Source organism: Trichosurus vulpecula, chromosome 8 (assembly GCF_011100635.1).
Source record: "Trichosurus vulpecula isolate mTriVul1 chromosome 8, mTriVul1.pri, whole genome shotgun sequence".
Lineage (NCBI taxonomy): Eukaryota > Metazoa > Chordata > Mammalia > Diprotodontia > Phalangeridae > Trichosurus > Trichosurus vulpecula.
In genome coordinates, this window is record NC_050580.1 from 112,062,374 (window position 1) to 112,076,922 (window position 14,549).

A 14,549-nucleotide genomic window follows, 5' to 3' on the forward strand; every position below is an offset into this window, starting at 1 on the left:
GGACAACTTAAGAGATTGAGATTTATGACACTGAGGTAGGAGCTGGCCAGAAATGCAGCAACATTAGCTATGGGCTTTGGAGGGAGTGGCAACAGCAATAGTAGTAGTTTCCAGAAGCTCTCACTGCCTAGAGACAATAAGGGAACCAAACACCTGGTCAGAAATAGATTCCAGAGAATCTGGACCTCTGTGCTAGTGCTGGTAGTAGGAATGGGAGTCATTTGGCAACTCCACTGACCATTACTAAGTTCCAAGTTGTAGTCAGACGGGAGGAAAGGAGTTGTGCAGGGGCCTTAACCTGGTAAGGACCAAAGAGCTGTGATCATACCTCTACTTGGATCACACCACCATGGAAGCAACAGAAATTTACAAACCTCCAGAACAAACTATGAAAACATCAGGATAAAAAAGTCTGAAACCTGGGACAGTGACCCCTGTCCCCCACTCTACTTCCCCAGAAGTGAGCAGAGCCCATCACTAACATAAAGTTCAAAGTAAAAAACTACACTGGAAAAATGAGCAAATAACAACAAAAGAAGCTTATTATAAAAGACAAACACAAGACAACTATGTGAAAACATTTATAAGCAAAGCCTTATAGAAAAAATGCACACAATGCATTTCCACGGTGCACAATGTCGGACCAATAAGAATTCCTAGAAGAACTGAAGAAAGAGATTTTTTTAAAAAGAGCAAAAAAGTAATTTTAAAAATCAAATAAGACAAGTAGAAGGAAAAACTGGGAAAAGAAATGAGAGAAATAAAAAAAAATAATGAAGAAACCACAAAAAAATACTGAAAAAACAACTCCTTAAAAAAATGAGAATTTAAAAAAAAAATTAGAATTGGCCAAATGGTAAAAGAGGTACACAACCTCATTGAAGAAAATAATTCCTTAAAAATTAGACTTAGTGAAGTAGAAGCTAATGACTCCATGAAAATAAAGTCAAGAGAATAGAAGAGAAGAGAAGAGACAGAGTAGAAGCAGCTAGGTTCATAGTGCTGGACTTGAATCTAGCCCCTGACACTCTTCATTTTCTACCTGGCTGCAATTCTATGGACTTCTCCATCATGTCCATTTACTGCTCCCCTTCCCCTGCCCTGTGCCAGGTACTTGGATACTCTCCCTTCCTCTCCAGCTTCTTTCTGTGCATTGTCTTCCTCCATTAGGTTGTAAGATTCTTGAGGGCAGGGACTATCTTTCCTTTTTGTATTTGTATCCCCCAGCACTTAACAGTGCCAAGAACAAAGTAGATGCTTGATAAATGTATACTGACTGACAACAAGAAAATAGGTAAGTAGTTCTAAAGTGTGATCTTGGCAGAAAACAAACACTCTGTAGTCAACTAGCACATAATATCTATTCAAAAAACTCATGAGATCCCTGGTATCAAAGCACAGACACAAAGGGTCCACAAAGAAAATGCTTGCAGCCCAACTTCATGCCACTTCAACAAAGCTTCACAGGTACTAACTCTACAAGACAATGTCAGTGCTACTTTGGCTAAATTGAGCCTCAGAAAACTGGACACAAGTTTAAGCCAAAGGCTAAGAAAGTTAATGGGTAGGTGGGCACATACTCACTCATGGACTCTGTTGTCGCCATATAAATCACTCAGTCCAAAGCTAACGTAGTGCCAGTGTTCAGGGACATTTGCCCCTGGACTTCCCAAGTTCCTGTACATGCTAACGTAGTCCAAGGGGTCTGGTCCACCCAACCTGCAAGACACAGAGGGGAGAAAAGTCAATGAAAACTGGATAACTAAACAAGGCAAAAGAAAGGACATGCTTTGCAGCCAGAAAAACCAGACTTCTTATCAAGCCCTGACCTTCCCTTCATCCATTTCCTTTGCTTTTAACTCATGCTACTACACAGAGGAAAATACACAATCAAGCAGTGAGTTCTATTAGAAATTTTTGTTATCTGATCTCAACTAGGCCCTGGCTGCAGTAAAGAAATCCTTTTACTCCTCCCTAATTGACTATCCTATTCACCACAGTAGCTATTTCAAACTTTCTTTTCTCTCCTGTCATCTCCCAAACCAACATCTTCCCCCATCCTATCAGCTAACGACATCACCTCACACTTTACCAAGAAAACTGAGGACATGTGAGGTTCCTCTTTAAGCATCTAAGTGGAGGAATGTATAGAGTACCAGGCCTTAAGATCAGGAAGACTCATCATCTTCCTTTATAATATAAGATCTGGTATGGGCATTTCTTTTCATTAATTCCCTTGATAATCTGGACCTTTTGTTCTTCCAGATGAATTTTGTTATTATTTTTTCTGGCTCTATAAAATAATTTTTTGGTAGTTTGATTGGTATGGCACTGAGTAAGTAAATTAATTTAGGCAGAATTGTCATTTTTATTACATTAACTTGGCCTACTCATGAGGAACTGATGTTTTTCCGATTATTTAGATCTGACTTTGTGTGAAAAGTGTTTTGTAATTGTGTCCATATAGTTCCTAGGTTTGTTTTGGCAGGTAGACTCCCAAATATTTTATAATGTTTACAATAACTTTAAATGGAATTTCTCATTGGAACATTGTTACATTGCTGGTGGAGTTGTGAGCTGATCCAGCCATTTTGGAGAGCAATTTGGAACTATGCCCAAAGGGCTATAAACATGTTCATACCCTTTGACCCAGCATTGCCACTTCTAGGGTTGTATCCCAAAGAAATCACACAAGCGGGAAAAGGACCCATATGTACAAGGATATTTATAGCAGCTATTTTTGTGGTAGCCAAGAATTGGAAATCAAAGGGATGCCCATCAATTGGGGAATGGCTGAACAAGCTGTGGCATATGAAGGTAATGGAATACTATTGTGCCATAAGAAATGGGGATGATACGGACTTCGTAACAACCTGGAAAAACCTACACGACATAGTGCTGAGTGAGCGGAGCAGAGCCAGGAGAACATTGTACACAACCACAGATATATGGACAATGTGAGGACCAACCCTGACATACTTCGCTCTTCTCAGCAACGTAAGGTGCAAGGACAACTCCAAGGGACTCACGATGGAGAATGCTATCTTCATTCAGAGAAAGAACTGTGAAGTTTGAATACAGATTGAGGCGCACTACATGCTCGCCTTTTTTGCTTCTCTTTTGTTTTTGTTTTTGGGTTTGTTTTTTTTTTGGTTCTATCTCTTCTTTCTCATGATTCATTCCATTGGTCATAATTCTTCTCCACAACTTGACTAGTGTATAAATTAATTCAATGCGAAGTTATACATGGTAGTTATATGAGATTCCAGGCTGTCTTGGGGAGGGAGGGGGGAGGGAGGGGAGAAAATCTGGAACTCAAAATTATGTAGAACCATGTGTGGTAAACTAAAAATAAATAAATAAATTTTAAAAAAATTTTTAAAAATGGAATTTCTCTTTCTGTCTCTTGCTGTTGGGCTTTGTTAGGAATATATAGAAATGTTAATGACTTATGTGGGTTTATTTTATATCCTGTAACTCTGCTAAAGTTGTTTATTATTTCAAGCAGTTTTTTACTTGATTCTCTTAAGATTTTCTAAGTATATCATCATATCACCTGCAAAGAGTGATAGCTTTGTTTCTTCTTTGCCTATTCTAATTCTTTTAATTTCTTTTTCTTCTTCTATTGCTAAAGCTAACATTTCCTAGTACCATATTGAATAACAACGGTGATAATGGACATCCTTGTTTCACCCCAAATCTTACTGGAAATGCTTCTAGCATTTCCCCATTATATATAATGCTAGCTGATGGTCATAGGTAGATGCTACTTGTCATTTTAAGGAAGACTTCATTTATTCCTACGCTCTCTAGTGTTTTTAATAGGAATTGGTGCTGTTGGTGCTTTTGTCAAAAGCTTTTTCTGCACCTATTGAGGTATCATATGGTTTCTGTTAAGTTTGGTGTTGATATGGTCAATTACGCCAATAGTTTTCCTAATATTGAACCAGTGCTGCATTCCTGGTATAAATCCTACCTGGTCATAGTGTATTATTCTCGTGATGAGTTGTAATCTTTTTACTAATATTTTATTTAAAATTTTTGCATCTATATTCATTAGGGAAATTGGTCTATAATTTTCCTTCTCTGTTTTGACTCTTCCCAGTTTAGATATCAGTACCATATTTGTATCATAAAAGGAATTTGGTAGGACTCCTTCACCCATTTTCCCAAATAGTCTATAGTATTGGAATTAATTGTTTTTTAAATGTATGACGGAATTTGCTTGTAAATCCATCTAGCCCTGGAGATTTTTTCCTAGGAGTTCAATAATGGCTTGTTCAATTTTTTTTTTCTGAAATAGGGTTAAATATTTTATTTCCTCTTCTGCTAATCTGGTCAATTTATATTTTTGTAAACATTCATCCATTTCACTAAGATAGTCAAATTTATTGGCATACTCTTGGGCAAAGCAGTTTCTAATTATTGTTTTAATTTCCTCTTCACTGGTGGTGAATTCACCCTTTTCATTTTTGATACTGGTAATTTGGTTTTCTTCTTCTTTTTTTTAATCCAATCAACTAAGGGTTTATCTATTTTATTGTTTTTTTTCATAAAACCAGCTCTTAGTTTTATTAGTTCAATAGTTTTCTTAATTTCAATTTTGTTAATCTCTCCTTTGGTTTTCAGTATTTCTAATTTGGTATTTAATTGGGTACTTTTAATTTGTTTTTTTTTTTCTGGCTTTTTTAGCTGCCTGCCTAATTCATCGATCTCCTCTTTCTCCATTTTATTCATGTAAGCATTCAGAGATAAAAAAAACTTCACCAAAGAACTGCTTTCATACATCCCATAAGTTCTGGTATGTTGTCTCATTACTGTCATTCTCTTGTTTGAAGTTATTGATTGTTTCTATGATTTGTTGTTTGACTCACCCATTCTTTAGGATTAGATTACTTAATTTCCAATTAATTTTTAGTCTATCTTTCAATTTTTATTGCATCATATCTGAAAAGGATGCATTTAATATTTCTGCCTTTCTGCACTGGATTGTGAGGTCTTCATGCCCTAAATAATTTGGTCAATTTTTGTGTAGGTGCCATTTACAGCTGAGAAAAAGGTATATATTACTTTCTATCCCCATTCAATTTTCTCCAGAGGTCTACCATATCTAACTTTTCTAAAATTCTATTCACCCCCTTAACTTGTTTCTTGTTTATTTTGTGGTTAGATTTATCTAGTTCAGAGAGGGAGAGGTTGAAGACTCATCTTCCTGAGTTCAAATCTGGTCTCAGATACTTATTAACTGTGTGACCCTGGGCAAGTCACTCAAGGGGTTTGCTGCAGTTTTCTAAAATGAGCTGGAAAGTAAATGACAAATTGTTTTAGTCTCTTTGCCAAGAAAACCCCAAATGGGGTCAGAAAGAGGTAGACATGACCAAAAAATGACTAAACAACTGAGTTCCCTCTTCTTACCTTATCTCAAAATCTCTTCATATCATCCCCTACTAACTTCTTCTTTTACTGCAGTCTCTGATGAAGAGATGGCACTTCTCCCCACCAAGGTCAATGCTTCTACATGTTCCCCTGATCTCATCCTTTCTTCAGAAGATTGCCCCACCATCATTCCCTCTTTCTAATCTACTCTATGTAGAATTCGTTTCCTGCTGTTTACAAACACTACTAGTTTCCCTCATTTTTTTGGTTATTTTTGGGGGGGGGGCAGGGCAATTGGGGTTAAGTGACTTGCCCAAGGTCACACAGCTAGTACATGTGTCAAGGGTCTGCGGCCGGATTTGAACTCAGGTCGTCCTGACTCCAGGGCCAGTGCTCTACTCACTGCACCACCTAGCTGCCCCCTTCCCTCATTTTTAAAAAAGCTATTAAGAGACCTTAGCTTTCCCAGTAAACTATCATCCTATATTTTTCCATACCTTTCTCAACGAAATTTCTTGAAAAAGCAGTCTACGCTGGTTACCTCCAGTTCCTCTTCTCTCACTCTTCTAAACCTTTTGCAATCTAGCTTCTAGCTATTGTCCTATATAGCTCTCCTCTTATGCCTTTCCTCTCTTTTCTTAACTCTTTGAAGTCTAGCTTCTGACTTCACCACTGAACTAAAACTGTTCTCTCCAAAATTACCAATCATCTTAACTACAAAATATGGTCTTTTCTTAATTCTTGTTTTTTGGCAGGGCAACTGGGGTTAAGTGACTTGCCCAAGGTCACACAGCTAGTACATGTGTCAAGTATCTGAGGCCAAATTTGAACTCAGGTCCTCCTGACTCCACTGCGCCACCGAGCTGCCCCCAATTCTTATCCTTCTTGACCTCTCCACAGCATCTGACACTAGTGACCACCCTCTTCTCCTGAATACATCTTCCTCTCTGAGTTTTTGTGACAATGCTCTCTTCTGCTGATCATTCCTTCTAGAAATCCTTTGTTGGATCATTATCTACACCATACACTTAACTATAGGTGTACTCCAAGATTCTGCCCAAGGCCCTCTTTTCTTTTTTACCTACACTCTCTCACCAGTTAGTCTCATCAACTCCCAAGTGTTTAATTATTATCTATTATTATCAGATAACTCCCAGATCTAACTATCCAGTAAAATTCTCTTTCTCTGGACCCAATCCCGGATTCCCACCTGTCTACTGGACACTCCAAAATGTTCTACAGACATCTCACATTCAACATATTCAAAACAAAACTCATTATCTTTACCCCAAACTACCTTTCACTCTGAACTACCCACATTTCTGTCCAAGGCACCACTATACCTTCCAGTCACTTAGCCTATTACATCCTGAACTTCTCACTCACAAAAAAAATCTATCTCCATGACATCTCTACTATAAATCACCTTCTAACCACATGAGACACCATTGCTATAGTCTCCCAGTAACCCTGCCTCAAATCCCTCTCCACTCCAATCCACCAATTCAGGCAACACCAAAGCGATGCAATTCTTACTCTCTCACCCCTCAATCCATACATACTCCATAAACCCCAGTGGCTTCCTATTATCCTTAAGACTTAAGAAATTACAAGTCCCTCCCAACCTAGCCCCATCTTACCTTTCTAACATTATTAGACATTTTTCCCCTCCACCCATTCTAAGGTCCAGCCATACTGGCCTTTTTGCTGTTTCTCACACTGAAATTCCATCTCTCATCTCTGTGCCTTTCCACTGACTGTTCCTCTTGTCTAGAATGCTCTCCCTCCCAACTTTTCTACCTTTTGGAATCCCTGGTTTCCTTTAAGACTCAGTTTAAGAGCCACCTTCTGCAAGACACCATTCTGGGTGTCCATAGCTGCTATTGCCTCCTCCCCAAGATTAACTTATTTCTACTTGGTATAGTTTTGTATGTTGTCCCCCAATTAGAATATGAGCTACCTGAGGGCAGGAATTGTTTTGGTTTTGGTTTTATATTCCCAACACCTAGCAAATAGTACTCCATAATGCTTGTTGATTATGTGACAGATTGGATTGTCAGCTCCACCTTTCTGGACTGGTCTGACAGATGAAAACAAGAAATAATGAACAGAAGACTATCCTAATCTCTAACTACCAAAATCTTTCCCCTGCTAACAACTGGCAGGGCCCCTTTTAGAAATGCAACTATCTGCTCAGTTGTATGCCTTGCTTCCTGATGTCTCAAATTACAGATGACAAGGCAATACTGCCATGAATTACCTAGTTTTCATTATGCCTGTAAACATGGCAAGAAGCTTCGATACAATGCATGCATCCTTTAGATGGAATTCAATCAATCACTGCTGAAAGGCTAACAGGAACTCTGGGAGGCAATATTCCAAACTCTCTTTTTGTTCCTGGGCTAAGGGTCTGAACTACATTCTCTCCCCTTCAGGAGGGTAATTCCTGAAAGACCATATTGTGCCCTATGTTAATTATGCTTTATTCTAAACAAGCTGAAAGCCTGCAGCCTGCACAGACACTAGTATGCACCCTACAGGCCAAAGCTGGTCTTTTATCATTGCAAGGGACAAAAGCCAAACTTGAGATAACTCAACTATGCACACAAAACTACAGCAAAGGCCACGCTGGGCTCAACATGGCAAGGGCCTGCAGCTGGAAGACACTGTCCACATGACTGCCTGCTCAAAGGTAGAGTTGGAACATTAAACGAATTTAGGCCTCAGAGGAGCCCATTAAATTCACCACACAATTCCCACAGTCTGGTGCACAGAGAAAAGCATTTATCGAAGAACCACACTCATCATCTCACTCTAAGGATTTAATTCAATCAGGGACTTTTAGACAGTAATTAGGGCTTTACAAAATCATTGGACTTTTCTTTAGCATCTGTGGGGAAATGTGTCATTCTGACAAGCACAAACTTAAGTGAAACTACCTTCTAAAGTCAACATTTACAAATACTTTTTTCTTGTCCTTCCTTGAGCATGTGATATCAGTGCAATGAATATGTTGAAGGAAAGAAAGTCTCATTTAAAAAATCTTGTTCATAAGAAATATATATTACAAATGATCAGGGCAGACCTAGTAGTGAGGTGCCATTTAAAACCAATTCATTGGGTTCTATACATCCCGGAGAGTGTAGCATACAGCCTCTGCAGACTCTTTCACCTTTAAGTATGCTAGAACATGCAAGCAAAGAGTTTCTGTGACATACGGCAAGTCTAATACAAACAGCTTCTAGTCTCACTGGGATGGACAGGAAAACAGAGAAGCAGCAAACCTCCATATCTACCCTCCCTTTTGTCTTTGAAAATTTATTTCATTAATCTCAAAACCAATGGGATTAAGAAAAAAGTAGGAATAGAGCTCTTGGAAAAAACCCCAGAGGGTCAAGAAAGAAGCAATAATAACTGATATTTAAACATCATTTTAAAATTAGCAAGGTGTTTTATACACACATGTGTATATACATATACATACACATACTTTTAAAAAATACATATAATTTCATTTAATCCTCACAACAACCTTGGTTGGTAGATGTTTAAACAACAAAAGCAACAATAACAACAGTGTGTACCCAATAGTGTGGACCCTCTCTACCTGCTCCAGCTTCCAGCTGTTAATTAATTTCCAAACCTAAAGTCTCATCAGTTTTCATCCCTCCAATTCTCAGCAGCTCAATTGCTTCTCTAATCCTATTTTCTTCACTCCTCACAAGAGATCCCAAGGATGCCAGGCCAAGGGGCAGAGACTGGGATTTTCCTTAAAATTCAAACTACATGACTAAAAGTCAAACCAAAGCTAACCTTGGCCCCAAGCACAGTATGTTCTATTCTGCCAGTCAGAGACCTGATTGAAAGCAGATGAGCATGTGGAAAATAATATTTTGCACTTAAAGATCTTATTCAAGGATCCAAAGTATCTTCCATGTTTGCTGTGGAGAGAGGAGCTTGAAACACTTAACTGCACGCTGAAAGTCAGTTGCCAGGCATTAAGTTGGTCCCAAGATCCTAATACCCAGACTGCTATTGTGGATTTGTGTTTCACTACCTTCTCTGCTCACCAGACATCCTGGCCTTCAGCCAGGGAAATCACGAGCGGGCATTTCTGCACAAGGGCCACTCATATACTTCGGAGAAAGTAACCAGAAGGCAACTCCATGTCACAACCAAACACGACCAGGATCATATGAGAACTTTTAAGTCAATCACACAGTAAAATAGCAGCTGGAATGGAATCCCCATCCTAGCATCTGTGAGTTGCTAGCCAGATTTCAATTATTCAAAAAAGACTCAAAGTTCTAAAGACAATCTTTTACTAAGCCGGTCCTTCTCATGGGTCTGCATTTAAACAGCAGTTCTGTGTCACATCTGACCATTTTCTTAGTCAGTGTATTTCATCCCCTCTCGAAGAAAAGTCATTAAGTTGGTTAATAATCCAATCCAACATAATTTATTCAACACCTACTACTACTATACGCTAGGCACTAGAGATACAAAGATTAAAAACAAGTTCTGTCCTCAAAGAGATTACATACTCCTGGGAAGAAAACGATGTGTAAACAGAAAAAGTATATGAGAGAATCTGAGGAGAAAGAATTCTAAGAACTATGGGAGATCAGAAAAGGTTTTCCAAAGATGGCGGCACATGAGCTGAACCTTGAAGGGTTCTTCCTAGGGATTCTGAGAGGCAGAAGTGAAGATGGAATGTATTCTAGGTATACAAAATAGCCACAGGCACAGAGGCAAGTGCAAGAGTTTCACGAATGACAATAACGTTAGTTTGTTAGGCATGCAGAATACAAGAATGGAAATAATATGAAATAAGCCTGGAAAGATTGCCTGAAGCCAGATCATAAAGGGTTTTAAAAGCCAAACCGAACAGTTTATTTCATCCTAGAGACAATAGGAAGTCATTAAAGTTTCATGAGTACCTAAGTGACATGGTCAGATGTATGCTTTAGGAAGATTATTGTGGCAGCTGTGTAGAAGACAGATTGGAAACAGGAAAGACTGGAAGCTAGGAAATCCAATTAGAAAGCTGTTGCAATAGCCAAGTTCAAGGTGATAAGGACCTGAATTATGATGGCAGCCATCTGAATGGAAAGAAAAGGATGGATGTGAGAAATACTGTGGAAGTAGAATCAGAAAGACTTGGCAGCTACTTAGAAATGAGGGTGAAGAAAAAGATGATTGTGATGTTGAGGTTTTGAACCAGGGTGACTAAAAGAATGGGGCTGCCCTCAACAGAAATTGAGAAAATAGTGGCAATGCACAGGTGGCAGCTCCACAAAGGCAAAGAACGTGTCTTATTTAATCTTATGTCTCCCCAAAATTGAACAAGTGTTCTCTACAAAGTATGTAAGCAATCCCAATTCCAAACACACACATACTTGTTGAAGAAAAAAGGCAATATTCTCAAAACCAGTTCCAGTCCTTTCTATGGGCTTTATTCTGTACATTCTATACACAGCTGGATCAACTGAGTAAGAAAAATATGTGCCCTTCCCTACGACTCAATGAAGCCCTCTTCCCCGGTAACACTGTCCTACTTAGAAATCTCATTGAGTGAAGTCCTAACGTACTAAGCTTCACATCTCCCATGAAGTACTTCAATCATGTCAATCACAGCATACATTAATATATAAAAGCATTGTTTAAATTGTTAATTAAGAAAGTCAGCATAGGGTACCAGTAAAAAAACTTGTTAGTCAATAAGCATGCATTAAATGCCTACTATATGGCAAGCATGTGCTAAGTGCTGAAGATATTAAGGACAGGCAAAAAACTGTCCCTGCTATCAAAGCACCTCACGGTCTAGTGGAGGAGAAAACATGCAAACAAATAAGCACCAACATGCTACAGACAGGATAAATTGGAGACAAGTCTCCAATAGAGGGAAGGCATTAGTAATTAAGGAGGACTGGTAAAGGCTTCTTGTACAAAGTGGGACTTTAGCTGAGATTTAAAGGAAACCAGAATACAGGTGAGGAGAGTATTCCAAGAATGGGAAAATGTAAAAATGCCTAGTGTCAGGAGATAAAGTGTCTTGTTTGAGGAACAGCAAAATGATCTTTTAAAAGAAGAGTAAGGCATCAGATTTGGAGTCAGATGGCCTGGGTTAAAATCCTGCCTAATATTTGCTAGCTGAGTAATGACCTTAGGCAAATCACTTAACTTCTCTCACCCTGAATCTGTTCACCTGTAAAACAGGAGTTATAATATTTCCACTAACAACCCTCACAGGATTGTTGCAAAGAAAATATAAGCCAGAAATAGTTACAATATGAATCACTGTTAATATTATTGAAAGGTATTTTTTTTATTTCAACTAAAGAACAACTTGTAAGCTCTAAAGGGATGAGAACAGTGCCTTAACAAACAGGGAAAAAAAACTTTCCTTTCCAAAAGAACAAGTGTCCAGGTCTCATTATCTACTGCTTAGCCAACTTTTTAGCCTACCCTGCTGCAGCCCACTTGTTCCAACATGGAGGTCCACTAGCCACTGACCACACAATGGCATTTTAAAGGGAAACGCCAGGTTATTTGGTGAGAAGTGTTCAATCCCAAAAGGGGAAATCATAGGCCAAATGATTCAGAAATGGAACTCACTTTACTCAACTTCCCCTTTTTCCAGTCAACTGATTCCAGAGCGACAAGAAGAGTAGCTGTCCCAAGAGGTCAGTTGCCAGGAATCTGCCCTTTCTTCCTGTCCCAAGGCTCTATGGACATGAACTGAGCGTCTCTGCCTTAAAGGGACAGTTATAAGCTATACAATAATTCTCATGAAATAAATCTTTTTACCAACATAGTACATCTTCTAGCTGACACAACAGTCTCCTTGCCAGAATCCACTGGTAGTTACCAGTTTGCTTGACATAAGAATCACAGAATGAGAGTCAGAAGGGATTTCAGGGGCCATTTAATCTAACCTTCACCTAAGAATCCCCTCTATAATATTTCTCTTGAAGACCTCAAGTGAGCAGTATCTCCTCTCACTTCTATATAGCCCTAATTGTTAGAAAGTTTTTCCTTAAATAAAGCATAAATCCACTACTTTTCTACTCCTCCTCCCCTCAGTGCTCTTAATATTCGTGCCCTTTAGAGCCATGTGACAGCCCTTCAAACATTCTACTCCGCTGTTCTCTTATGGCCAAACACCCCCAATGCTTTAGGACAATCAAAAATCATTTTTAAAAAAGCAAAGAATTTGGAGCTGGAAGAGATTTTGGAGTTGATCTAGGACCCTTTGCAAAAGAGCAAACTTTGGCTCAGAGATCTTGAGTGATCTGTCAATGGGAAGAGAACCAGTTAAGCGTCAGAGAGATAAAGCTAAAAACCCAGGCCTCTCAGTACAGGATTCGGAGATGACCCAAGCTGCGCCTAAAAAGCTCATATACCAATCTTTTCCTAACCTTTAGCCCTTTTAAATTCATGTGAATTTCTCATTCCCTATGTTTGACGCTGGTCTCAATCTGCTTTCCTCCTCTGGTCTACAGAAATGAAGACTGTGGTCAAGTTTATTATCCAAAGGTAAAAGAGGCCGTCAAAGGAATGACTTTCGGAGAAAACTTCGGAGAAAAGTTAAAAACAAAAGGGATGGGGAATTTACGGACCAAAAAACTTTAAACGCAAAACCTGTCCACTACCAACAGGTCTTAGCTCATCCTGCCTATGGTTAAAAAAAAAAAGTTCCCCTTCTCCTCTCTAATCTCCACTCCAACCCGGGCATAGCCCTTCTCTTTTCCCCCCTCCACTCTTTCCCTCTCCTCCCCCCTTTCCCCTCCCCTCCCCCATCCCTAAGAGAGACTCCTTCCAACAACTCGCAAAGAGGCAAACATTTCCCCAACCCAGGCAGCCACCCCAGGCGGTCCGAACTCCGCGCTCTCAGCCCCAAACCTCCAGCTTGGGTCTCCTAGATCTTTCCATCCTACAATAATGTCCTGTCCTCCCCTAATCAGCCCGCCCCCCAGCCTAGCTCCCCGCTCCTAAGCCGTAGCCCCTCTCGCCTCCCGCCGGGGTCTACGAGTTCCCTACGCCCCGCCCCCAGCTCCAAAGACCCCTTTTCTTTCCATAGCCCCGCAGCCCCAGGCACCCCCTCTCCGCAAATTTCCATTAACTCTTTGGTCCTCGAGCCCGGTTAACCCCTTTGTCCCCTTTACTCCCCGGAGGGTTCCAAATTAACCCTTTCCCTCCCAAGCCCCGCGTCGCCTCGCTGGCCCCTCCCCCCGCCCGTCGGCTTAACCCTTCCACGCCCGGCCGCGCTGCCCCCGCCCCCCTCGGCTAAGCCTCCGCTCCGCCCCCCGGGCTCACCAGTACTTCACGATCGCGGTGACCTGCAGCGGGTTGGGTTGCTCGGGGTACAGGCGGCGGCACTCGCCGTAGATGGCGTGTAGCCCTGGGGGAAAGAGTGAGGCGAAGGCCGGGGGCGCGGCGGGGACGGGGGCCGGAGCCGGGGCTGGGGCCGGGGGCGCGGCGGGGCCGGGGGCGCCGCTAGGCCGCAGCTCAGCCATCGGGGCGGCGGGGGCCGGGGCCGGGGCGGGGGGCGGAGGCTGGCACTGACGGACACACTGGCGGGACGGCAGGCAGAGTTCGTGGGTGCGACGCCCTGAGGCGACCGGAGCAGCAGCGAGGTCCGGACTCCGCGCCTGCGCACAGCACCCCCTTCCACCCAGGCCGCCGCCGCTGCCGAGTCTGCCAGTGGGGCGCCGCGGGGCGACCGGGCGCTTTTTGGGGCGGGGCTCCAGCGCCCGCTCTCCTGCTGATTATTGGTTGTCATCTATATCAGTCACAGGCGGGAAGGCGTGGCCTGACAATAGACCCCGCCTCCACCGTCCAGAGACCAGCGGAGGGTGGGGGGAGAAAGTGTTGGGCCAGCCCTGGCCATCAGGAGGTGTTACCTGGGTGCGCGCGGGGCTCTGAGCATCCCTCCGAGACAAGCGAGAGGACCGCGGTTCTGTACCTTTGACGGCTACCGCTGCTCTCCCCCTTGGTGCCAAGAAAGTTCTATCCGAGCTGACTGATTCATTCATTCGTTCGTCTGCGTGGTATTGATTTTTTTTAAACAGTTTAGGCTTCGTTTCCCTACCTGCAACACCAGTGTCTGAACAAGGTCCAGGAAATGGGTGTCTCCTAAAGGTCATCAAGACTCCTGAAAGGTTACCTCT

At 41.5% G+C, this 14,549-nt stretch overlaps 1 protein-coding gene across 2 annotated transcripts in view; it reads right to left on the bottom strand.

Moving 5' to 3' along the window:
- Nucleotides 1-13,895, bottom strand: part of SUFU (SUFU negative regulator of hedgehog signaling) — a 143,598-nt gene extending 129,703 nt beyond the window's left edge. For both annotated transcript variants that reach the window (XM_036735626.1, XM_036735625.1), the window contains exons 1-2: nt 13,696-13,895; nt 1,585-1,719 (exon numbers count right to left, since the gene is read on the bottom strand). In XM_036735626.1, the coding sequence (XP_036591521.1) occupies nt 1,585-1,719; nt 13,696-13,895 (335 nt within the window). The remainder of the gene's footprint in view (nt 1-1,584; nt 1,720-13,695) is intronic.
- Between the last annotated feature and the right edge of the window lie 654 nt (nt 13,896-14,549).